The sequence below is a fragment of the Manacus vitellinus genome, unplaced genomic scaffold (genome assembly GCF_001715985.3).
Source record: "Manacus vitellinus isolate BGI_N305 unplaced genomic scaffold, ASM171598v3 scaffold_33_pilon, whole genome shotgun sequence".
NCBI lineage: Eukaryota > Metazoa > Chordata > Aves > Passeriformes > Pipridae > Manacus > Manacus vitellinus.
In genome coordinates this window covers 5477634-5504683 of record NW_021940478.1, presented here as the reverse complement: position 1 = coordinate 5504683, position 27050 = coordinate 5477634, and the positions used below count along the sequence as shown (strand labels likewise).

Genomic DNA, 27050 nt, shown 5'->3' with positions numbered 1-27050 from the left:
TCTGATGTGTCACATCAGAGATGGAAGGGAAAGGCTAATTATCACCTACCAACCACTCATCTGTTCTCATCTGTGATTGCACTCAGAGAGTGTTGCACATCTGATATGTTGAGTGTCATTCACAGAGGCCAGTTGCCATGCTGAATTTACTTCCAGTTGTTCTGACTTGCAGTGAGGTCCCTGGAGTTCCTCCTTGAGTCAGGCCTTCTGGAACATCCTTGAAGTCACTTATTCTGTAATTGTAGCAGTGGCCAAGGCTGAAAGCCAGGAAATAAAACATACTGACCCACAGGATTTAGAAACCGCCTCATTTCTCTTTCATTGATTTGTTTACTGTAAATACTCATGTATACTTTGATTATAATAGTAAGGGAGCACTTTCCATATATTATAGTTTTATTCTGTTCCTTAGAGTGATTATTAATTATGACTTACTGTTGATGAAATCTTTGAATGATTCAATAATGTGAGGGTACTATACTGCAATGAAGAATCACATGAACGTTATTTGTCAGCATACTTCCTTATAAACATACAATTTTCATATAAAAAAAGATCATGTTTAAAGATTAAATCACAGCAATGCTTTTCCTTCTCCCTTTCCTTAAAGCACTGGCCACTTTTTCTCTGTTTTTCTTCCTCTTTACTTGCTGTTGCAGTGTCCCATTTTCTCTCTTCCCAGTTGTCCTCACCTCTTGCAAACTGTTAGTCCCTATTCTGACCTGCAGAGGTTTCCCAGCTAGAGGAGTCTCTTTAGGGGCAGCATGGACTCTGCTAACAAGTGTTGACTGGGCAACTGAGCCATGGGCTGCACTAAGGAGTGACATGCTACTCTTAAGACCTCACATCTGCATTAGAGAAATGCATTATAAGTTGAAGGCAAGAGGTGTGAGTCATGACAGATATGTCCCTTGTAGGTCTTTAAATACTCCTGTTTTAAAACTTTCAAGTAGAGAAGCTAATAAGTTGATGGTTTCTGTATCTTTATTACCAGTATTTTCAGTTGCATCTCAGAATGTGGCAGGTTTCCTAATCTAATTACAAGGAATAGAAGGCCAGATTGGATGGGACTCTGAGCAATCTGGTCTAGTGGAAGGTGTCCCTGCCCATGGGGGGTTGGAACTAGATGGTTTTTAAAGTCCTTTACAACCTAAGCCGTTCTATGACTGTAATCCAATGGAGCAGTGGCTCTGTCACTGCAGTTTTCAAGCTGCCAGAAGTCCTCAGGGCCATGGTAAGGGGCTCTCAGAGGAGTATTAAACAGTCAAGTTTGACTGGCTTTTAGGGTAGTACTTCTGCATTTTCTTACGTACCTATTAATATCAGTTCATGAGAATTATAAAGGCTGTGAGGTAGAAAGACAGGGAATTAAAATTATAGAGAACTAAAATTCCTTTTGATAAATGTGAAGCGTTCCAAACATTGGTTTCTCTTTAGCTAAAGTGACTTCTGAAAATAGGGGATCATATATGACCTGTATTGAATTTCTGTACATGAAATGTCAAGATTTGAAGAATATTACTTTGCTACCAAGGAGGAAATGTTCTGCATGTTGTGACTGATAAATCTCTTCTTATTGTTGCAGTTTCTTCCCCAGTGTTGCTGTTACTGAGCCCCACGTTTCTCTTTCAGCGACTGTTCAGCATATTGCTCTCCCTGATGTCCACCTACCTGCTCCTCAGCACAGGGTACTTCATTCTTACTCTGTTTGGATTGGTTTTACATATAAAATCCAGGGCTGTATGTGAAGCTGCTTCATCTCATGCACAGTTTTGTTAGAGGTGTAACGTTTACTTCCAACTGTAGTCTCACCATTTATCTCCTTGTTTAGTTTACTAAATAAAATTTCTGGGGAACTTCCATATTCCTGCTTGTATTATAAACACTAGTTTGTTGACATTCCTTTCAACTAGACAAAGCAGTGGCTAGAAGGATATGTATTCAAGCCATCTTGCAGTAAAATAAGAGTCTGGTTTAGTTTATGTCCTTTGTTGTTTTGACATGTGCTTTTCTGCTTGCAAACAAAAGGAAATAGCTTCTCTCCTGGCTGCTCAACACTGGTGTCTAGTTATGGCTTAAATGATGTGGGACAGGAAACAGGTAGTCCCAAAATGAGGGAAAATTTTATTCTGAGAGATTTTTGTGGAAATAATTTTTTTTCAAGGGGATGCTTGTTCCTATAAAGACTAGGTCTTGCTTCTTTTTGGATAAAAGTCAACTTCTCTGATGTTTTAAATGAAGAAAACACTATGTCAGCCCACCCTTTCTTTTCTTTCAGACTTGGTAGCTCTTAAGAGCATAATTAATGGGGAGTATAGTAACCATTCTTTCCGCTTTCCCTCCCACTTATCCTCTGGATTTAATTACACTGGAAAATTAAGTGGAATTAAATATCTTGCAGCAGACATTTTGCAATAGCTGCCTCCTGTGGATACTCTCATTTTGGTTGAAGCATCTCTTTTTTTCTTTTGTCTTCTACCTCCCCTTCCTCCCACTTCCCCATTAAGATTTTGATCCTAATGTTACTCCTGACTGCACACACATTCTTACACTCAACTTCTTAGCCTATGCTGGCTACCGGATAAAGCATGAATGTTGTTCCCTCTGAAGCTGGCAATCACCCTCTTTGTATTTTAGCCCTGCACCAGACCACGTAAACATTGACAGTTCTGGCAGTTCTCTGCTGTCTTCCTACAGTGTCCAAATAGACCAGAAAATTTTGGAATAAGCCTTAAGAAAGAAAACAAAAGCCAAAGTACTTGGTGCCAAAAGTATCCAGTGTTTCTCTCCTCAGGGTGCTCTTATACCATGTACTGATAACACCTCTCTGCACCTCTCTAGGTGCAGTCAGTGGAAGTATTGAAGCCAGCTGAAGAGCATGGTTACATACAACCAGTTGTCACTGACTCAGTTGAAGGCATTTAATTCGTAGGCATTATGAAGATTGTAGGTACTTCTGTTTACTGACAACCCAGCTGTTGTTGTCTTTCTGTTTTAATTATCAGAATGACAAGATGTTAAACATGAATATCTATTCAAAATTTTTTGTTCCAGCTTGAAACTACTCTGTAGCTGCACTAGTGGGGAACCCAACAGGAAAAATACTAAGATTAACTGTGATGATTTTCTTGTTTTCAGACAAACAAGTGTGTGTCTAAGGAGGAAAAAAATAAAAAGGAAAACATTTACAATCTTGTCAGTATTATTATCATAGTCAGTGTTAGTATTACAATTTTATCCTTAAAGAAAAAATTGAGATGTACCATAAAGTTCAACAGAGATGTAGAGGGCAAGGAGAAACTAAATATTATCCGATTACAATCTACACCACTATGTTATCTGTGGGTTTTAATGTCTCACGTAAGTGCACTCATACTTTGCTATTTGAGTGCTGTAGGAGCCAGAAGTACTCCTCTGAGATTGAGAGTGGAGCTAGAACAGCTTAGTGGCCATGGTTATAGTGTGACTTGGGGCTGCTGTTGTGAAGGATTGGTATATAGTGCTATAGCAGTATATTTCAGTTCGGTTAAATGTAATACTCTTTTTAGTATACACATGCCTCTTTCCTTGGAACCTCTCTCCTCAACAGAGTACTGCCTCTCTCTTCTCTCAGAACTAAACTGAGATCACCAGAATGAGTTTGTGTGATTAGGTCCTAAAGAGATACAATGTAGAGTTGCTGTCTAAGTTGGACTGTAACCCCTCGGTTCGAAGTAGCTCTTGTTACAAAATTTTCCATTTTGCAGAAAACGAATGTCAAATGTGATTCTTTTTCTTCTGCTTCTTTTTAACTTTATTCCAGTTTTGTTAGAATTAAAAAGGGTGCTCATACAATGTTGTGGCAACCATCAAATAAGAAAATGGGTGCAAAACACAACAAAGCTGAAGCAACCTCTATTTCTCATACTTTTACTGTTTAATTATTGTATGGCCTTAAAATTCAACCAACCAACTGTGGGTACTCAGAAATGGGGAGAGAAGGGAGAGAGTACCACTAGGTCTTGGTATAGTCTTTGTGTGAAGAAAAAAGAAAAGAAACATGTCAGCATTTGATGTTTAGTTGTTAGTGACTGCATTTACTATGATTATTACGTTACTCTTCAGATATGAAGCTCTTTTTCCACTGGTGCTATTTGGTTTGATGTTTGTGTGGATAAATATGGAGCAAGAAGCACTGCAGCGCTATGGTCTTTCACTCAAACCAAAGGTAAGAGCTCTCGATAGATATATCAGGTTAAGTAACAGCTTTATCTTTTTTTTTTTTCTTTTGAGAATGAAATAAATATTCTGAGTGGTTTTCAGACAGCAACACATTGCATTTCTTTAAGTTTGGGAAGCCCTTATCAGCTGTTTCATGTGACCGTGTAAGGAAGATTTGTACTTTATTGAAAATATTGCACATAAGAGCCGTTTCTAGGAATGCAGGAAGACAGTTTGACTTAGTAAGATATAGTGGTATGTTTTGTAGGCTACAAAGCTCTGTTCATCAAGTATAGTGCTAATTCAGCATAAGGTACCTCTTTACTTACTCTAAAGAGGTACATAAGTAACTCTTTAGAGTAAGTACAATGTGACTGTACTTTTTTTATTCTGGTCACAGAGTCACGACTGAGAGGCTGAAAAAAAATAATTTGATTTCTGAGAAGACACATAAGAAATATTAGAAATCTTCATTTGACTTTCTTCTACTCTTTGTTCAGGGACGGAGATTTTTCTCTGTTTAGACAAACAAGGAGCTGGAGACTAGCCTGGAACTAGCACCTTCTCAGATTTACTTGGAGAGGGAGTTTTGTAATCAACACAACTTCTTTCACCTTAAAACTCAGTATATTGTCAACAATTTGCAGAGCCCATGCTGCTCATGCTGCAACTTAACTCTTAGGTTAGGTCAAGGGTTTAACAAACTGTGGCTATGCCATTGTTTTGGTTAGATCCATGTGCTTGTTGCAGTTGTTTGGGTCCTTGGAGCCAGATAGGTGTGCAGCAGAGCTCTCTCCCACTCCTCCCAAATGAGCCCTCCTTGGTGCAGCTCACAGACAACCTGGTTACAGATGCATGGGAGTGGCCAGAGTCACTCGAAGAGAAGTGTTGTTACACATCTTTCCTTCCTTTTGCAGCTCATGATAATTAGGGAGATTAGAAGATTATTTTGCGATTGAAATCTGAGCCAAGTCAATCATCGGAATGAACCTGACACATACTGTGGTTTTGTAGTGCTCTTACAGGGAAGACAGTTTTGAAATTTGAGAGAGAGCAGGTTTTACCAATTCAAGGCTGAATATCAGAAATAAAAACAGGAATCACTTTTTATTTATGCTACGTTTAGCTAGGATGATGAGTGTGAGCATATTTTGTGGCATCTTAAGTGATAGAGATGGAATCTGAATGTAAAAATGTACATTTAGCATGATGCCATGATTGCAACTAAAGGTGTCTGGCATCTCTGGGATGTACTTTCTCTTCCATTCTAGAACCCCATTCTATCTTTTGCATCTTGTAAAAAGACATCTGTGATGTTGGTCTGGTGTTCTCTTTGTTGTAAAATAAAATTCTATTAAAACAGTATTAAACAGTGATGAATGCTTTATTAATCAAATGGAAATGAAAAGAACATAGGTATGCTGTAATTTTTTATGTTATCACTTCCTGTATGTCAACATTCACTTAAAACTTTTGATTTCAAGTGAAAGGAACAAAAATGCTTACCCATGCTTCATGTTTTAGGTTAGAAAAAATCATCAGCCTGTTAATATATGCTGCAAAGTAAATCTTGTATTATTAGAGAATCTGGCTCAGTTCTCTGATGATGTGAGATTATTTTTAATTAAAACGTTGTCCGTGTTGAATGCCTATTACTTGATTTTTTTCTTTTCCCTAGTGAAAAGCAGTTCACTGACCTCTTAAATTCCGTGAAGATAACTTCTCTTCAGGTCAAATGATATTGTGCTGAGAACTGAGTAAAGGAGATGGAGAATATTTTAGTATTTTCATTCACAAAAGAAGTCAAATGAGGATAATTGCAGTCTTTTATTTCTGTAGGTCTTTATCTACATGCTCATGTGAGCAGTGGAAGTGTGTGTGTGTAGGAGGAATATTTATGATGATAAGTCTAAAGCATAGAAGTTCATTTTTAGTGTAGATAACAGCGGAAGTTCCACTGTTCATTTGATCATCTCACTTGTACAGTCTTTCTGGCAGATTCATTAATTCATTAAAGTATAATGAAAATATGGGAAAGGTTTTCAGTCCTCATTATAATACTCTAATAACAGATGATAGGGAAGTAGGTTTCCTTCTCATTCATTTCAGTAAAAATATGGTGGCTCTATCAAAGTGCATTAGTTGATATTCAATATTGATTTCTTCTGCTCTCTTTCCAGCTTGCTGTTTTCGACTTTGCCTATGCTGTGGATATAACTCAGTTTCGAGAGCTCCACCTAGATGATGTCCGGAGGTCCTTCTTTTTTGTATCCTTTTGCTGGTTGCTGCATTCTAGGGAAAAGATGGGTTTGTTTCAAAGAGACCTGTAATCAAAATCTGTAGCCTGGTAGTCATTGGAAACAGAAGCTGGTAAAGATGATTTGACTCATTTTGCTCAAAAGGCAATGATCTTGTACATTATACTTTTTCATCAAGTAGTTAAAAATGCACTGTTTTGGAATCTGGTTCCTTGCCCACTTATAACCATTACACCTGAGGTAAACTTTCTTTTAAGGAATTCTGTTTTCAGTTTGCTTTTGTTTTATTACATTTTGGCTGGAGGGAACTCATTCACCTTCATGAATCAGTTGAAAAAGGTGATATTAAAGTTATTCTCATTTTTAGCGTATGGCAGTGTGTTAGGAAGCAACTGTTAGGAAGCAGGCATGGGCCATGGCCAAGCAGATGAAACAAGAAAGTTCCTGCAGGCTCTTACTAAAACACATTCACAAAATCTGGCCTAGAATTATTTATATTGCAAGTGGTTTCTGCTGTTAGAGGTGATATGGGCTTAGGAGGGAAGAGCTGTTCATTCACTAACATAGTTAGTTTGCATTACTGTAGCTGAAACTGCAGCTGATATTTTTTTAATACTGTACAGACTTGGTAGCATTGTAATTTTTCTCTTTCGTCATGGGACTGCAGTTAAGTGAGAGCTATTTGGCAGCGAGTATGATCAGTGGACAAGTAGGAGAGAAACTGAGCCAGTCTAGAACATAGGGGTTTCTAGTGCAGGTGGATTATTGTGGTTGCAGAGGGAGTTGTTTCAATAGTGGTTCTTGCAAAAACAGACCTTACAGTTTGTCAAATAACCAAATCTGAGAGAGTGTATCACAGACGCAGAGTCCACACTGTTTGACTTTGGAACTATGCTGTTGAACACTGGGAACCTGCAGCAGAGAAAGTATAACAGAAACCACTTTAAGAAGGCAGTTTAGTGCTAAGAAAGAAAGCAAAACAGTTTGCTAGATGCTGGATGTTTGTCTTTGCTTTAGAGTATACCTGAAAAAAGCAGAGACATCTTGCAGTAAATTTATCAGTTTCATTTGCTATTTTAACAAAAAATAAACTTCTAGTAAAGCTATTGCTGTCTGTCAAATGCTAAAAATTAGCCAAAACAAAAAATCAAGCAATCCAATTGTATTTTTTAAAGGTCCAGGATAGTACTACTTTAACACTTGAATGTTACTCTGCTGGTTTTGGCTGAGATAAAGTTAATTTTCTTCATAATAGCTAGTGTGAGGCTATGTTTTGGATTTGTGCAGAGAATACTGTTGATAATACAGTTTTTACACAGAGTCAAGGCCTTTTCCGCTCCTCACACTGCCCCACCAGTGAGCACTACTTTAATTTAAAACACCTGAATGTATTTTGTTCAGCTCCTGAAAAGATAAACAATGTGCAAATCTCCTTTGCAGAGACCAGATATGATGCACTCCTGCTCAAAAGATGTTCTGGCTTTTTTAATTTAAGTGTTCTTTAATGTTCAGAAATAGAGGTATTAGAGGAGAAACCTTTTCTGCTAGAGCAGTCATACTGCAACTGTGACCCTGCAAACCGTGTGTCTTAGGATGAACTCAAGGTTCCTATATAGGGCCCAGTAGTCAGCATTTGCTGAGAGAATGTATAGCCTGGTCTTAGGGAAGAAGATTCAGATTGCTCATGCTTAGCATTTTGATTAGACCTATGTGCCACTGGTATTTTTTTGTTTGTTTTATTGCAGACCTGTTCTCCATATAAATCTTAGCTGACAGAACTGTACTATTCTGTTAGACTACTGTGTTACTAATCTTGAAGTTATGTGATACTCTTGGGAAGCATAATTTCTTCAGCTATGCTGACCTAATCCTTCCAAAATATGGCATGAGGAATCCCAACAATTCTACTGAACAGTTGGTAGCAAATTGTTTATGGAGAGACTTAAATGATCCAGTGCAGGAGCTATAACAGAGCGAAAGGGCCAGAGGGAGGCCTGGCAGCAGCAGCCATCCTCACTGACTAACCCTCTGCCTTATGCAAAAAAGCAGTTAAAAACTGTCCTTCAGCTGAAGCTGTGTGAGCTGTAATGGGCTCCAATGAGCTCAGGAGGTAGAAAAATGTCTTCCATGGGCTCATATAGCAGTAAGTGTTGCATCTAGATGAAAAGGATAGGGTTTATCAGAAAACTTCCAGCTATACAGATATTGCCGGATTCGTCCTCCCTCCCTCAAGTAAGGAAAGAAATGGGTGTCCTGTGTTGCAATAGGTAGACTCAGCATAACCTTTGGACAGCAAATCCATGGGAAGGATAGCATAGGAACCTTTAGTCTTGTTTAAGAGCCAACTACCTCTTCCACAGTCAGTTCTTCAATAAAGCCATCTCTTTTGGTGTGCAGAACACATGCATATGTCATTACTTTCTGCAAAAGCACGAGTGTTTGAATGCACAGTTGAGTTTGTGGTCCAGATATTTCCTATCTTGCCAGGTAGGGGCCCAAAAAGCCAGCTGCAACTTTCTTACAGAGGCCACAAGACAGGCTCTAAACCCTTACCCAGGCAGTCCCTGTCTTTTAAAATTGACATAGTCATTTGTGAAATCTAGGGTAGAGCTAGACAATACTTGGGATTTCTTAATGCAGTATAAAGCTGTCATAGTGGGTCAGCTTCTTGTAATTTCATGATAGATTTTGAAAGTAAATTGGAATGAAGGAGGGGGAATGATGGTTTTATTTTATTGTAGCCATTTCTGTGGTGTATTGTCCTTAAATACATTTAGGTTTTCTTCATAGTAACAGCCTTTTTTGGCACTGGAAACATAGCTTCTATTAACAGGTAAATTTTGTTCATTGATTTGAGACACAGGATACAAAAAATTCTTCCTGCAGTTGACGTACTAAATATAAATTTAGTTAGCAAAATCAGGGCAGCAGAGTTAAAGCAATAGTCAGTGGATTGGTGATTATTTTGCTTCTGCTCTCTGTGACATGTTCCCGAAGAGCTTGAGCTTTTTGGTTATGAAATTGTCTCAATTCCATTAGAAGTTACTGACAGCATGAAGAGAGAGAGCTTGCTTGCTCACAAACAGCATGGCACCTCAAAAAACACAAGTAGAGAAAAATTGTAGAGAAAGAAAATTGAGGCTGGCAGTCCCTGCTAATTTAATATTTCAACAAGAGAAGAGAAAGCTGGAAACCTTGTTTAAGACAAATGTATATACACCCAGTGTGTTACAGGGTAACTAAATGCTCTATTTTTTAATGGAAAATGCCACTTCAAAGATATGTGATGTCTTTTTCATGTTTCTTTAGTTTCGATCCTGCTTCTGTCTATTGTTTCTTGACTGTGTTCAGTCCCTTCATGATGGGAAGCTTGCTTGTACTGAAGGTTAGTAATCTTACCTTAGTGAAATTATCTTAAAGAACTGTTGAATAAATAATGTATAATGTTGTTACTTTGCAATTCACAAAAACACGTATGTGTATTTGAGCTTCATTGATGTGTAAAGCTTTCAGCCTTTGTAGTGTTTCTAAAAATAGATCATTCTATTTCCCAAAAGAGAGAAGCTAAAGTGTGTGGATGTATATTTTAACAGCATTAGGTCACTATATCGTATCAAAATGGAAATCTCAAAGTTGAAAAGACTTGATTCGTTTTAAAAATTATAATCTTTTCCTTTAGCATAATATCTACAGAAATGTTGAGATTATAAATATATTATTAGCTTTAAATATATTACATTAAGTACAGGCTTTGAATGTTCTACTGATTAGGTTGTCATTTTACAATGGATATTATTTTTTATATTTTTAAATAATCTGTCAAAGATTGGATTGCATGCACTTCTTGTTTGCAGGCAAGGTGTGGGAGTTCTTTGCTAGCATTTGAATAAAGAGTTTGCCAGAAGGGTGAAGGGAAACACTGACTTTTTGGGTTATTGCTAAAATAAGCAATATTTCTTGCCTCTGCCTTTCTGCTGCTTCTGTCCTGGAGAAAGCAGACTTAAATTACAGGTATACTGCATGTTATATGGCAGGACACCAATAATGCAAACCTTCTGGATGCAAGAAATCAGGTTTTAGCAATGTGTTGATATTGCCAACTTAAGGATTGCAAGTCAGCTTTGTAAAGAGCAAAAGGCACTGTTCATGTTTCTAACTTGTTTTTTTCTTAATTTACTGAACCATTTACATTTGTTTGACTTGGCTTTGGAGGGGCAGTGTGATCCTTGTCTTACTGAATGCATTCTATATTTAGACTTTTTTGTGGTTGAGATGAGATTGTCCTATTACACTTGGAGTTCTGTCACATGAGATACTGAATCTAAATAGTTGTGACTTCTAGTCTTGTTGCAGTATTTATCACTAGTGCTAAAATGGATAAATGAAGTGAGGATCATTAATGTGTTTTAATTATAGTTTTTCATTTACTGGAAGTGTTTCCTGCAAAATTATTTTCTACCCTGTCTAGCCTATATTTTATTTTCATGACATAGACATTCTGTGATAATTTGAAAAGCAGGAAAATATTTCCACAACCTGCCCGGGTTGTTTTGTAAATATTACTATAAGCCAACATGTTGCTTGTGTATTAAACAGGTTGTGATCCCATTTGTTCTGGTATCATGTGCTTTCGAAGCTGTTCAAGTCACAACACAACTGTCTTCAAAGAGGTACAGTAAGTGCTATATTTCTGCATTAGTAAGTGTTTCAAATATATTTTATAAGAATTCAGGACTGTCAAATCTCAATCTGAATTTAAAAACCCCAAAAACTTTTAGATCACATTGTTACTTTTATTTGTTATTATGGTTTGGGGTTTTGTTTAGTGATTTTTGCAAGCTCAGGAGTTGTTTTCTTAGTAATAAATGAGTATAAATGGAAGTGTTCACCCTGTCTGAAACAATCAGATATTTAATATTCTTTGTTGTCAATACACAGAAAGAGCACTTTTTCCTCCATAATGTAAAAAAATGAGCAGAATTTAAAGTCTAATTTTTATTTTATATTGCATCTCTGCCTATAGTATAATATTTTTAAATAGCCCATTTATAAAGTAACCACTTTATAGATTTGTAGCACTGACCTCACCACAAATAGCATTTTAGAAAAAGCAAAAAAAAAATGGCCAGATGTCCTTTCATTGCACTTCAGTGCTTCCCAGATGTGTTCAGTATTACATATTTTTTGCAGTAGGACCAGATGGCTGCCAGTCCTTTCCTCATCTCTAAAGACTTTGCAGAGACCATGTGAGATGGGTGCCCAGCCTCACAGAGGGCTGTATCCAGACTTGAAATATTGTCATGCTTTTCACTATCTAGATTTTTATTTTCTGTGTTAGCCCTCCTTACCCCTTTCAGTGGACCCAGTGCACATGACTGAATCCTCTGTTCATCATGTGTTATTATGGATAGTGCTGAGGTGGAGGAGGTCTCTGTCAGCCATGTGATTTTCAGCTTGTCACCATGTGATGTTGTGTGGGACTGACTAAAAGTCCTGCTGTCAGTGGCAGAAGGACCACAGGGACTTTCTCCTTCATATTGCTCAGCAAGAGAAAGCTACCCTCACGTACTGTGATGCTCTCTGCCTTTATGTTTGTTTTCATCCTGCCTGTGCCTTGTCTTTTTTCTCCTTTGTACAACACCACTCTGTACTAATGAGAGATGGGGTAGTCTGAAATGTGACTTCTTGTGGGAGTGGCAGCACGAGGTTCACCATCTCTTTTACCTGCTGTGTGTGCACTGTACTTGGGCTATCCTTGGACCCCCAAGGAAGGGTGTTCATCCTCATCAGTAAGGCTTATACAAAAGGGACTGGGGTTGCTCAGACAACCAGCTAGTGATTTCCATTTCTAGGGCTTGAACAGCATAAAGGTCAGCATTTCCTAACTTGTGAATGCTTGCCTTGGCAGCGCTGGTGATATTGCAAACTTTTATGGAATGTTAATCTGTGTGTGTGAGAGGGGAAATAATACCAGCTTCGTAAACCAGAGGACATGAGTATGTCTGTGCTGCTTTATGAGGCTGTGGCTGTTACTCTGTCTGGTGTTTGTGCCAGCTTCATTTAGCTGCGCTCAGGTAACAATAGCAGTGATACTGCCACAGCACCAGCCTGGGAACAAGCAGAAACCGCAGGACATGCCCAGGATCCCTGGAGGGGTTGTGCTCTGATTGTCAGTGCTGCCCCTGCTAGATAAATTAAGCCATCACAGGGAACAATCTTGTCTTTGCAGTGTATAAACATGCCCTGAGATTAGCATTGTCCTTCTGTTGTGAAAGGCTTCCTGCAGTTCAGAAAGGCAAAAAGTAGATTTTTATTATTTGGACAAATTGCTCCTAAACTCCCTGTTTACAGATTAATTTCCTTTCTTTGGGGAATGCTCTGTCCCAATATGTTCTTGGAGCTTGCCTGTGAAAATAGCCCTCTAGCTGAGTGCCTCCTAGGCACTGTAAGATTGCAACATCCTATCTGAGCCATAAGTAGGGGAAGAGAAGCCTTTCTGTGTGTCCGAGAATGCAGCTGGTTTGTTGCATCCTGATTTGCTAATGAAGCACAACTGACACAGGCAGTATCAGAAACTTCCTCATCTAGAGGCATTGGTATGGGTGTCCCCCCAGTACATGCTCATGCAACGCTGCAGCAGGACATTTTCCTGAAAAAAATCCTTTGTGGTTTTATGAGGGTAGTACTGATAAAATATCTGTATTCTATTTAAAGGGTTTTTTTGTTAATGGGTCAGCTGTTTGCAACATTGTTTCAGTGTCATTAACTTAGAAACCAGTTTTAACCAGTTACAGCAATTGCTTTCACGTAATTTACGATTTACATAGTTTAATGAAAAGAAGATTAGGTTAATGGGGGGGAAAAACTAGCTCTGCGTCCTCCCTTCTGGTTTGTTTTACTGGCCACAGCCTACTTCCTGGGAGTAACCTACCACCTGACAGAGAGGCCCAGGGGTTTGGGAGCATGCCACCAAAATGCTGGGTGTTCCCAGAGCAGCTTATGGGCACCCAGAGATCTGGAAGGGCGCAAAGCTCCTCCTTTAGCAGTCTCTTTCCCAGCAGGGTGTTGTCAGGGTGGGACTGATCAACTCAGGTGTCTGTCTGCCTGTGCCAAACAGCTTTGCTCACTCTTGGGTACATTGTGAAGCTTCTAAATCAGCTCTATTTGGTCTAACAAGCACAGAGTTTCCTGCATGAGGAATAGGCAGGTGCTGTTTGTAAAGATACTCTTTTCTCCAAAAAATTACTCAAGTTAGGCTTCTTTGTTGCAAAATTGAAACTCTGTTAATTTGAAATGCCTTTTTCAGGCAGGGTGGGATTATAAATGCCACATGTCCTAGTCATGTATTTTAACTGTTCTCTAATACTTTGAAATAGACCCAAGTGTTTGAAAGGCAAGTGCAAGAAATCCTATCTTACTTTACTTTCTTTGTGGGGGTTTTAATAAGCTTTTTTAACATCCGTGGCCATAAATAAAGGTCAGTGGTCTGATTTTTTTTTTGGTTTTTTTTTCTTTGCAGCCTTTTCCTCATTGTTCTTGTGATTTCAGACATTATGGCTTTGGTAAGTTGTTGTTGCACATTCTGTTCCAATAAGATCAAGAAGCAGAGGGTTCTCCTAATTCCGTCAAGAGAGATCTGAATTTGTTTCAGACTTCAAAGTTCCTGTAAGTAGGGCAGAGAATTGGATTGAAATCCTAGCATAACTTAGAGATAAAACTCTTCCAATCACTGCTCTTCAAATTTCATGTAATTAATGCATCTGAAGAAGCAGTGTTCTCATAATAATAGGAGACAAAAATGAAGTAATAAGTTACCAATCTGAGTTTTTCGTATACTTTACAGTCAAATTCCTAGGAAAAATTTAAATAAGAATATCAGTTTTAGCTGTGGGCATGGTTTAGTTAATTTTTCAGGAATTTGCAACCTTTTACCCACACCAGCTTCCCTTGAAAAAGAGAAATGCATTACCCACCAACTCTGTTAAAATTGTCAGAATCCAAGAGATCAGCAACATCCAAAAAGACACTTTGTGCCCTTTGTTAGGAAATGCTGTCTTCAAAAAGCTTGCATCTGCAAATCAAGCTAGCTAAAAGAACCCAAAGCTGAACAATACCCCAACATAATTTTTGCAGATTAAAAGTATGTTTTTGTTGTCCACTCAAACTGTCTTCATTTCAACAAGCAGTGCCACTAGCTATCACAAGGTAAACAGAAACCTTTTCAAACCAGCAGGTAGAACTGGTGTTGTCACTTCATACACGCTGTTTTCATTTTGTCCCTTCGAGTGAGCTTTCCTGATCTTATATCCTAGTACAGTGAGATCTGTGAATATCACCTGATAGGAAAAACAGTGAGTAAAAATCCAATAATTACTAATTTGTCTGTAGAGTGAGAAATGAAGAAGGTATAGTTACATCTAGTTTCAAATAAGTCTGTATGACTAATCTGATTTTGGATAATTACCACAGGAAAAGGATTAAAATACCATTAAACCACATTCATAACATTTCACTAATAAAATCAGTATAACTAAATCAAAAGAAACCTGCAGGTATTTACTGGTGTGTAGCAAGCCCAGTATATCCAGGTCTTACGTCTCACATATTCTTCTATTTCGGTTTAAGTATTTTAAAACAATTAACAAGTATGTACTTGGTATACAAAAAACAAAAAAAAAAAACGTATAAAGAAGAGAGGAAATTGCAGGACAAAAAAAAGAGAATGGAGTTTGTGATCTTGAATCAACGTGGCCACCAGCTAGAATTAAGGGAAGTCACTAATAGACAAGTACTGTCTTCTCTCAACATTATTTCCACTTTACAGGTGGGGAACTGCCAGAGTTGCCTGAAGAAATTTGTGTTGAAATTCCATGAAAACTTTTAGGCACTATACATTTGAGATCTTGTTATTTCAAACAATAAGGCGGCTTGGCTTTTCTTATTGGAAAAGTTCTGGTATTATTGTTTCTTACAAACCCAGCTAGACAGAACTTATTGCTTCTTTAGATGTTTTTGTTTGATAGCATGTTAAATCTATTTCTTGTTCCTAGATTATTCTTTACTATGGTCCAAATGAACATTCCTTGAAATGTTTTGCCCTTATTTTACTTGAAGAATTAGAAATTTGGAGTAAACAACCTTAAACATTGGGATTTAATTTTCTGCTTTGAATTGTGCAGTGTTTATGTACTAATCAAAGTTGTTTTATTTCTTAGCATTTTTTCTTTCTGGTGAAAGATTATGGAAGCTGGCTGGATATTGGAACAAGGTACAGTACCTTTTTTGCCTCCAGTGCATTTTAAAGGCTCATAGGTTCATATTGTTGTTTATCTACTCATAACTCTTGTAATTTTTTCCAATTATTCTCCTTAATCTAATGATTCAGGTATGTTTCACTTACTTGAAACACATGTGCATGCATATGTATACATATCTCAAGCTAAAACTTGTGTCTGAAAATCTGTGCCAGAGCAACACAAAATAATGAATCTAACATGGCAAGAAATACAGTTAGTAGGATTTGTTTCATTGCTAAGAGTTCATTACACAAAAAATATTATAACTACTGTTTTTCATTTTAATTAGTTGTAATCACTGTTAAAATAACAATTTATCAAAGTTGTTAATTATCTTGTGTCTAGTTAAGCCTCCTTATACAGTCCACTGTGAATTCATGAACCTTGTGTAAATATGTTGGTGGCTACCAAGGCCCATGCATTTATCCTCCCTCTGCTCAGGGAAAAGTTGAACTTCAGCATTTAAACACAGAAATCACAGGTAACGTAACAGAATTTGTTTTGCATTATGAGTCATATTGGCCTCCACAGCATACATCGTGGGGCAGGTTTTCAACTGTGGAGTCTTGTTTATGAATAGTCCACAAATAATAAACACCAGGAATACACATTTCAGGTTTACCTTCCCTGAGTTGTGGAAATAGATAATATGCCATAATAAGCTTAGCGGGGAATGTGTCGTTACTAATCCAGCCAATCTGGTCACTTGACACTGTTATTTAAACAGAAGTTGAATAGTGACCCATTGTTAATATTCTGTTTAGTCTACTTTGCTGAGCCCCCACATTCCCAGCAGCAGGTGCATGCATGGACACACACGTGCACACGTATTCTACCTGTTTTCTTTCAAGGTTCCAATTCCTGCTTAGAGCTACCTTTTGAAGGTTCCTAGGAGGCAGAGATAACAGTTGGATCAAATAGTGAAAATGATGCTTTAACGTCACGCTTCCTTGCTATGGTCAGGTTATGGTAAATCAGATGGCCTCATCCTTTGGTTTTAATTCTTATGCAGATTAATAAGGATATTAAAGACCTCAGAAAATTTCTGTTCTGCTGGGTAAGAAGCTTGCTAAGTAGGAGTTAGCAGCAAAAATATAAATTGTTACAAGTACTCAAAAGCTTCCTCTCTGATACATGGCCTTCATAGTGTAGAGCTTTACAACAGTGATGCATTGTTTGATCCATTTCAGCTGGAAGTTTGCCTTATTCTGAAGAGTTTAGGAGAGCTTGTTATGCACCACTATAATTCTGCCTCTCCGCGTGTGTGTTTTGATCACTGAAGAAAGCACAGAAAAAGGCCTTTCAGAAAAGTAATTTGTGATTAATTTTTAACGTGGCAATGATTATGTTCAGGCAGTCTCTGTCATTACTTCACTTTTGAGTGCTTGACTCTACCACCTATGTTATTTTATTGTAGTCTCTTTATATTTGTTTTGTATGTATGTGTGTACAGGCACATAAGATAAAAATAATGAGATTGCATAAGAAAAGAGGTGAAACCATAGAGACAGTGCTGAAATGGTCCTTGTTTTATATAGCATGAGTGTCACTGATAGTCAGAATGGCCAAAACGACAGAGATATCAGACGTAGTCCAGGTGTAAGGTGATCAGGAAGCTGTTTATTGCTCTCAAGTGTTTCTTTTATACTCTTTGTACACTATCGTACCACAACACAATTGGTCAAAAGTCTCTAGCATAAGGCACTGTACATATTCTCACTGGAGAAACAGAAGACACTGTGCTTATTGTTATTGGTGACCTGAGGACACTGTGCACACTTGTCATTGGTGATATTGAAGACACTGTGCACACTGTCATTGGTGATATTATGCACATTTTGACTGGTGACCTTTGTTCTGGGCTGCATTATGTTTGTTCCGTCCAGCATTACAGTAAATATTTCCTTAAAGTTGTTTAAATTCCTCGTCACTAATTGCCAGGCTGCTGACAGGTTCTCTGTCAACCCTGACACATGAGCATTATTTTCGCACCAGAACTTTTTCCTCTGAGCAGATTTCTAATGTGTGATCCTCAGGCCTTGGCAAAATTAGCAAGCAACAGCAGAAGATTTTTTTTGTTTATTCCTGAAAGGGAAGATGAGCTTTGCGGGGGTTTGGGCAATTCCCAGAAACAGTGGGAGTGAGATACTAACGTGGCTTTTTCCTGTCCTCCTGTTGCAAGTGCAGTGACAACTCCGTGACAATTCTCTGCAGTGTTGTCTGTTGCTGCTTTGACAGCAAGGTCTGAAAATATCCTGTCTTAGTTGAAATTTTACATGTTGCCAAAATTTTCCTGAGAAGGCTGAGTCAGTTAAGGAAATGATGGTTCTTTTTTTTTTTTTCACCTCCAACTGTTTGTATCTGAACAAAACCTGTATAGGATTTCTCAGAACAAAGAATAGGAGCACTCTTAGGGACACCTGCTCTTATGTTTTCTTTTTTTTTAGGGGGGGGCAGGGGCTTTGTTTGTTTTGTGACACTGATATGAAGTGTGTGTGAGCAAAAATATCTGAATTTGTGTTTCATTACTGATTACCACATCACTGAAATCACGAGTGGAAAAGCAACAATGTAATTGCCCAGTGGCTGTTCATTCCTCTGAAGTCTGTTAGAGTCCAGTGGTATATGTGCCACATTTGTAAAGCTTCTGATGTATGTTTCCATACTCATTCTTTTTTGTAGTCATGGCTTTCTATGGATTTTCTAATTACCACACTTTAAAACTTTTGTATTTCCTCTCTCTTACCAAGAATATGCAAGTTCAGTAGGAGACTCTCATTAAGCAATACTTGTTTTTTCCAATACCTAAGTTTCATTTGGAAGGGCTGGTTTTAAATCCCTTGCGATAAAAAGACCTTCACTCCTTTTTTTGAGCTGATGTTTTGTTTCCTAGTGGATCTCATTGTTTGTAAATCAGGTTTGTTTACTGAACTGACATTTCCTTTTTTTTAAACATTTCACCCCTAACTCCTGACTTCTATGTCTAGTTCTACCATGTCTTAACTACATGCATGACATGTCATTTTACTATGCCTCATATTTGTATTAACAATGCGATGTCTTTATTCTCCTCATTGAATTCACCATGCCACCTAAGTATTGTCTTTGAATGGAAGCAGATTTCTACCTTTTCCATTCTTCCAGTTCATTAATGAAATGCTGAGCAACAACAGATCCAACATACAGTCCTGTATTACCACATTCAGCAAGTTATCAACTGATTCCCTCCTTGCAGTACATTATCAATTACCATAAATATTTATGGCTTTCTAGAAAATTTTAAAGCCTCTTTTCTTAATGGCCGTGCCAAAATCAGTGCGAACTTGTCTTTCAGAGAGTGCTTTTCATTGTTTTGGTGTAATGACGGGATAATAATCTTGCGGTGAATGTGGAACTCAAAGCAACGGCTTACGCAAGCTTCTGAGGCCTGCTACCCTTTACCTCTATATCTCGAGGTAACCTAAATTGCATCATATGCAATGTCACTAAAATAATTTCTCTGCGGCTTAAGAGGTATATTTATCTGTCTCTATCTATAGATCTCCAGAGAGAGAGAGAAATAGCCTTTAAAGCCTACTATGTCTTTACAGTATGTGCAATTTGTAAATATCTTTACAGTCTGATAGTCAAGATAAACCTTAAAGGTTCTTTATATGGCTATTAAATAGCTTTATACAGACATGTACTGTACTGCTCCATCTTTTTATAATAGTTGCTGGAAGATAAAATTATGATCTTAACTGTTCTTCTGCAGTCTTGAAGGTCCGGGGGCACAGATAAGTACGAGACTGGGTTTATAGGCTTTAGGGATAATGGAATTGATTTCAGGGTTAGGGTGCTGGAGTTTCTTGGTCTGACTATTAAAACAAAAATGATGGGCTTTATGATTTGTTTTTTGTGAAACAGAGGAGAGAGGGTGTGGAATCCTGGTTGTAAATGCAAGAGACTTAAAATTTAGAATCCAAATCTAGAGTTGTAGGGTGTGCTTGGGAACAGTCCCACCGTTCAAAATAGCATGTCATGGAGAAATAATATTTTTGGACTCTTCTGGAGAGTGTTCTTCACTTCTTGCACAAGTCATTTTTGTTTTACTTGTTTTGTTTCTAGTTTTTTAAGTGCTATGGTAACTTACTCCATCTTCTTGTCTTTCCAGCCTCTAATCAGGTGTGTCATCTTAGGAATTAGCCTGTCTTGAGAGAAAGCCAAGTTTTGGAACAAAATTGATTCCGGCCCCCCAACCCCTCAAATTTTTGGCTATCTTAGACTCTTCTTGTTTTTGATTAGTACTTCTCACCAATATACACTGTCACAAAAAAAGCCAGGAGATGGTAGTACCTCATATGTTCTCCTTGTGGTTCCTTGCCACTGAAACAGGTGTCTTCCTCCCTGATAAAGAATATTCCTACCACTAGCTTTGTCTGTTGACACTGATCCATATGTAGAGCACTCACCTTTCCATTGAACAGCATGGCCTTACCATAGATCATCCATGATTGCCTACACCTGCTACCTCTACCATCTCATTTACAAGTGTTGCCTCACTGTGCCCCATTATGCTATTCTCTTATATCTGTTTATGTTTCTTCTTCCTCCACATGGATCTAACTTACCTGGAGCCTAGAATCTCACTCCCTTTTCTCATTGGCTCAGGTTTCATTTCTGATGCAGAAAGCTTGTTTTGAGAATTACCTTCTTCACTGTAACTACAGATCCAGTCAAGGATGCAGTTCTGAATTGTATAGGGATCAAGATTTTGACACTGCTGTTTGGCATATACTCATACGAGTCTTGCTTTGTTTGTTTACCTACAGCATTACCTCAGACTAAAATGTAATTTACCAGACAGAACTGCCCACAGGCACCACAGTACCAGTTGCTGATAACCCCAGAGATGCTGACTATTTGTAATTACATGACAAGTAGATTGAAATTGTTTTTAATTGTGCTCTATGGCAATATATATATATATTTATTCTGAACAACTGATATCTTAATAAAGGAGCATAACTATTCAACCTTTTGCAGAATAGGAAGGGAGAAGTGTGTGCAACACACTCTTCTTTGCAAAGGTATCCAGTCCTTCAACTGACAGGTAGCTAAGAAGAGTTTGTGGAGACCTTTGCCTTTGAGAAAGCCTGTCTCTATGCCCCCCAAATCACTGATAAGCACTCACATCTGAAAGAGCTCCTTTTGGGTCAGACAGGACCTGTCTAGGGTCTTGACAGATGCCTGTCTAGGGACCATGCTGATGCCAAACATGGTCCTCTGGTGGCTGTCTTGGGGTATCTGTAGGAATAAAGGCAGGGCCTTCATTTGGGTTGTCATTTTCAGATTTCTCATTCAAGCTTTCTTTGAAAGTTAGAAGGAATGCGACCTTGCTGCTTACGTGAAAAACTAGAATTCTGGAGCCAGGTGAGAAGGAAGGCTGAGTTTTTACCAGTAATGCATGAGACACTAAACCATCCAGCTATTTATTGGAGTAGCTGTCCTTTAAGAACTATGCAAACTCATGTACCTGTGGTGCTTGTAGAGTCCCCAAGGGCACATGAAACCATGAAGGTAACTGCAACAAGGGTTTGAATTTCAGCTGTCAACATCTCCTTTCCCATGGAGAGCTGAAACTGAAGCTGTAACACACACAGATGGTCTTGCAAGGGCAACTCTTGAGGGAGTTGCGTTATCTTGTTGTAGATGTGCTGTGTACTACAAAGTCTGAAGTGCACTGCCCAGGTGACAGTAGGCTTCCTGCCTGACTTCATGCATGATCTCACTGTGTCTTCTTACACCTTCCCCACAGAAACGGGACAGGAGCTTGGCTCTCATAGACATGCTGCTCTGCTTAACTAGAATTGCAAGAAGCAGATGCTTGTAGGAAAGATGTTTCCTGTCTGATATGTTAAACCTCGAGTTGTTCACATTACTGAATATTTTCACTTGTGCTGCATGCAGGTGGGAGTTTACATGGATGCAAGTTTTTGAGGTGGATTTTGCTCACTGAGGTCTGAGCCCATTTATGCCAGTGGATTTTTCTAATTGCTTTCTTAAAATTATATATTTTTAGCAAGGTATTTGTGAGAAGGTTTAGTCAGACTTAACTGAAACGGAAAAATCCTATAGCATCGGTAAAGTCTGGTTTTGTGTTCTCCGTACGCTTTGGTCCTTTAGTTACTGGTACTCTGGCTGTAGAAGAGCTTGTGCTCATTAGTGAACTTTTTGGATTACTTTTACTCTCTCGCAGTGGTTAGTGGCCCAACTTTGTTAAGAGCTGGTGCTTCTCCACTTCACAGAGCTAAATTGTGCTAGGCTAGTGCCAGAGTTGCTACAGTCTCAGGGTTGTGAGGATTGATAGCATCGACATTATGAGCTTTACTGCTCTTCTGTGGCTAAACTCTCAAACTGAATGAGTCCTCTGGCAGAAATTCCAGATCATTAAGCCAGCAAGTGTTCCTTGCAATCCTTTTTTGTGACTAAACTCAGACTTCATAGAGTCTGAAGTTACTCTACTTGTCCTAAAGAGCCATCTACTTTGAAATTGTGGGTATAAGTGCATCAGGAGGTATGAGTATCTCTCATGTCAGAATGCCAGTATCTTCATTAGTCCCAGAAAAAACCAAAGCAGCACTGGATGCATGATGAAGACAAGTGCAGAGGTGTTTCATCTGCAGCTCTAGCCTGGAATGTCACTGGCTTTGGAAAAATTCTGGTTTCTTAATGACTAGTGGTTTACATTAACAGCAGCTCGATTGAGATGTTACAGAATCACAGGATGGTTGAGGTGGGAAGGTACCACTGGAGGTCATCTAGTCCAACCTCCCTGGTCAAGCATGATCCCCCAGAGCATGTTACTCAGGATTGTGTCCAGATGGCTTTTGAGTATCTCCAGGGAAGGAGACTCCAAAACCCCTCTGGGCAGCCTGTTCCAGCTCTCAGTCACCTGCACAATAAAGAAGTTCTTCCTCATATTCAGGTGGAACTTCCTGTGTTCTAGTTTTTGCCTGTTGCTTCTTGTTCTGTTGCTTGGCACCATGGAGGAGAGCCTGGCTTCATCCTTTTGACATCTTTTTTGAGGAGGCATCTGCCCTGTCATCCACGTCATTGGTGAATAAGTGAAATAATACTGGGCCCAGTATTGAATCTTGGGAGACACCACTAGTGACAGCCTCCTACTAGACCCTGTGCCATTGATTGCAACCCTCAGGGATCAGCTTTTCAGCCAGTTCTCAATCCACTTCACTGTCCACTCATCCTGTATGCACTTCCTGAGTTTGCCTTTGAGGATATCAAGGGAGACAGTGTCAAAAGCCTTGAAGTCCAGGTGGATTGTATCCACTGCTCTCTCCTCATCTATCTCCAGTTAGTGTCCCGTCATAGAAGGCAATCAGGTTGGTTAAGCATGATTTCCCTTTGGAAATCCCTTCCCATCCTGACCATACCTGATCACCTTCTTGTCTTCCACATGCTTAGCGATGACCTCCAGGTTGAGCCATTCCATCACCTTTCCAGGAATGGAGGCAAGGCTGATTGGTCTGTGGCTCCCTGGTCCTCCTTCTTGCCATTTTTGAAGACTGGGGTGACTTTGGCTTTTTTCAGTCTTCTGGCACCTCTCCAATTGCTCACCTCTACCGTGAGCTTTCAAAGATGATTGAGAGTAGCCTGGCACTTTCTTCAGTTCCTTCAGCACTTGTGGATGCATCCCATCAGGACTCATAGACTTGTGGATGTCAGACTTTAAAATAGTCTCTAACCCAATGCTCCCACACCAAGGGAAAGTCTGCCTTTCTGCAGACCTGCTCCCTGATCTCCTGGGTCAGGGATTCCCGAGAGCTAGCCTTAGCAGTGAAGACTGAAGGAAGGAAAACATTCAGTATCTCAGCCTTCTCTGCAACCTCTGTTGCAAGGGTCTCTGTTCCATTCAGTAGCAGATCCACATTTTTCATAGTTTTCCTTTTGTTATTGGTGTCTTTGAAGAAGCCCTTCTTGTTATTCTTGACATCCTTAGCCAGATTTATTTCCAAATGGGCCTTGAACCCATTGAACATAGGATGCTGAATATCCTAGGTCAAATCTCAGTCTGACCCTGAATAGCCCATCTGTAACACTAGGGAATATCAGGTAACAGAATTTGAGCAAGTGGAGAACAAGCTCTTTGCTCATTAGACTTTTAATCATTAGTGACTTAAGGATTTTCTAACCCAGAAGCTGCATTTTCATGTTGTGTTTATTAGCCACTCTTGAACTCACCTCTTTAATCTCTTTGAAAACATATGTTACCACAGCAGAGAATTCTACAGTTTTCAGAATGGTGAGGGAAAAAGTAGTGTGGGGGGGTGTTGTGGGTTTTTTTTGGTTGTTTTGTTTGTTTGTTTTTTGTTTTTCTTACAGCTTCTTGTCACCGGAATAGTTTTTTCTCTAGAAAATTGCAGTTCAGCTATCATAAATATCTGAGTTGTCTTACTACCAAGGAATGTCTACCTGATGGCAAGTTCTTCCTAGATTCTGTGTTACAGTTGACAGCAAATGGAAGTTTTGCAATTGTTTCAGTCACATAACTTGAATTACCTACTTGAATAAAAATGACACCTGACACCTCTTACTCACTTGATATATGCTCAGTTGTGGTTTCTGGTGTCCCCACCATTTTATTTTGTCACAGACTTTGGTTTTGACATGATAGTGCTGCTCTAATACTTGTCTTGTAGGAGCAGCATATATAATGACATCCTAGGTCAATAATTAGGCCTAGTTAAAATGAAAAAAAAATATTTAGAGGATTGTTTATGTCAGGATTTTTTTTTTTTAACTCTGCAAATTTGTATTTTTCTCTCACTTTTTTTATCTGTCTCCTCCTTGCAGCATTAGCCACTATGTGCTGGTGATGTCTCTGACCATATTTATGATGTTGATGAATGGACTGGCACAGCTGTTAACCACACAGAGACTTGAACTTCCCAGAAGGACTAAGCACCATTCCACGTGATAAAGCGATAAGTGTTCCCACCTTGCTCAAATCCTCAGGCTTCCTCTGAACCAGTCTCCACCTCCAGGATGTAAATATGACTTAATGGACTAGAGTGCCAAAATCCCATTCAGGGATCAGAGTGCTCTGTTGATACAGATTAAATGCTGTGACGTGACTGAAATTTGCATTTGAAAATTGCCATTTAGACATCAACGGGGATAAAAAAGCCTCTGGTTTATTCTCCAAGTGTACATATTTCTTGAAAATAAAAACAGCAACAAAATTCTTTTTTAAAATAAATAGACAACTGTTTTTTGTAGTTGGTTTGTTTCGAGTATTTTGGTAGTTATAGCTTGTCTGCCAGGTGTTTGTCCCACGCATGCTCTCATTAAGAGTCTGCAAAGTTCTAGCTTCATTTCATGCCTCGCGTAAGCATCTCGCTGACTAAGGCATAAATGAAATCATTCTGGGCAGATCACTGATTTGTGTGTAACTGATGTGGCATATCCATTTCAATACCTCTGAACCTGGCTGTGCTTTCTGTGACTGTGTCAGCGTGTGTATGTGAGATGTTGAGGCAGGTTAAGGCTGGTGTGCTGTGAGGCTGTTGATGTAAGACAACAGCTTTTAAAAGCTAATCTCACTGTGAATTGCTGCCACTGCCTGTGCTCTCCTGCTGCCTCCTGCGCTTGGGCAGGCTGAGCAATATGCCACTCAGGTGGCTGATTCAAATGAAAAGGAACCTGATTAAAGGACAGTAAATAGCATTTGAATTCCCTGGTCCAGTTCATGACAGGGTAGGCAGGAAGGTTTAGGGCTGATTGTTTCTGTGGCAGCCCAGAGTTAGGTCAGCATAAAGAGGTCATGAAACCAGCTGGAGTTGCTGGTTTGCAGAGAGTGATGCCACATGGAGGCTTTTTTCTTTGTTTCCATGTTTTCCTTTCCACTTGTGTTCTGCTCCTGATTACAAGCGTCGGTAATGGCTGCACTGTGAATCAAATGCAGACACAAATCCCCTGGCTGTACACTGATTACAAGTGAGAGCAAAGAGCCAGGATGCTTCGAGGCTTTGCTGTTGTGAGCGCTCCTGGGGACTGAGTAACTGTAAATCCATTGCATGAAGCTTTTGAGATACACTTGTAACCTTGTAGCCCTTAGAACAGCAAGCATCAGCTTCCCTACCACTAACCTTGGTTGATTATGTATCGCAAACTGCAGTACCCACCTACACCTCAGTGTTTCATCATTCCCTGAAGTCATCTGTTGTGAGAATGATACAAGCATTTTATCTACTGAAGCAAAAATTGTATTTCCTGTTAGGTGTCCTGCTTTGAAACAGCTTTTTCCATCTACACCATCACTAAAAGAGCTTTTGAAGCAGATCCCTTTGCACAGTGGAGGAAGCAAGGGAAAGAAAAAGTGTTGTTCATTCTGGCCCAATCTATGATTGTATCACTAAAAATTGTGCTATGTAATATCCCTGTGTCACACTCCCAATTTGCAGCCAGACCTTCCTATCTGGGAGCTCATACATATGGGACATGATGCTGGCAGCCAAGGCTAGACCTGCGTCGTGAGGGCTGCTCCAATGCTCTTTCCAGCCATCTGGCATTTAGCCATGGTCACGTGTCTGTTTAACGCTCTGGAAACTAGTCATCCCTCTGCAGGAAGTTTGGCTGGGAGAAACCAGTCACAAACCTCCATCTGCTTGTTGAGTACTAGGGAAAAAAATCGCATCAAGGGCCTGCAGTCATCCGTGCAGCTTCGGAGTGCCTCTTGAGAGTGTCTGAGCACTGGTCAGGGAGTAATTTTTTCCACTAGGTAGTGGTCCAGTGGTCCTACTGGGCATGTTGCTAGCACAACTGACCTCATTTGTGGAAGATATTTTGCATTTGTTACAGGCTCTACCTGCTCATCTCACACCGGAAGGTGGGCATGTGCCCACTGCTGGTAGTTGTGCCATACAGCCAAGGCAAGGAGCAACATAAGCAGGTGGAAAGCTGCCACTACAGTAAAGCTTATGTGTAGGCATGAGAATCTGCCACACTTGTTCTTGGATCCAGTAAGTATCCTTTACAGAGAGCTATCCTCACCTCAGCCCCACTCTGCAAGTATCTACAGTGTACTCTATCACTGCAGCGTACTGCATCGTCAGCTCTATGAACTGATGTATTGACACCTCTGTCTCCACTGCTGTCACTTCAGTACACACAGCTATAAGCCGCTGACCGTCCCAGTCTCCATTGCTGGAGTGATTTCTTCGCAGAAGATGGGAGCAGCCAAACAGCTGGCCATTGAAGAAACTGATTGAAAAAGTAGCAATGTGGGACTTATAGG

General features: G+C 39.3%; 1 protein-coding gene across 1 annotated transcript in view; it reads left to right on the top strand.

The window, feature by feature from the left end:
• The window catches only part of PIGN (phosphatidylinositol glycan anchor biosynthesis class N), an 86739-nt gene extending 61714 nt beyond the window's left edge, over nucleotides 1–25025 (top strand). Inside the window, exons 20-28 of the mRNA XM_018076893.2 lie at nucleotides 1586–1688; nucleotides 4105–4207; nucleotides 6381–6467; nucleotides 9236–9291; nucleotides 9768–9843; nucleotides 11055–11128; nucleotides 13978–14020; nucleotides 15674–15726; nucleotides 24608–25025. Of these exons, the coding sequence (XP_017932382.1) occupies nucleotides 1586–1688; nucleotides 4105–4207; nucleotides 6381–6467; nucleotides 9236–9291; nucleotides 9768–9843; nucleotides 11055–11128; nucleotides 13978–14020; nucleotides 15674–15726; nucleotides 24608–24731 (719 nt within the window). The 3' untranslated portion in view covers nucleotides 24732–25025. The remainder of the gene's footprint in view (nucleotides 1–1585; nucleotides 1689–4104; nucleotides 4208–6380; nucleotides 6468–9235; nucleotides 9292–9767; nucleotides 9844–11054; nucleotides 11129–13977; nucleotides 14021–15673; nucleotides 15727–24607) is intronic.
• Nucleotides 25026–27050: the final 2025 nt, after the last annotated feature.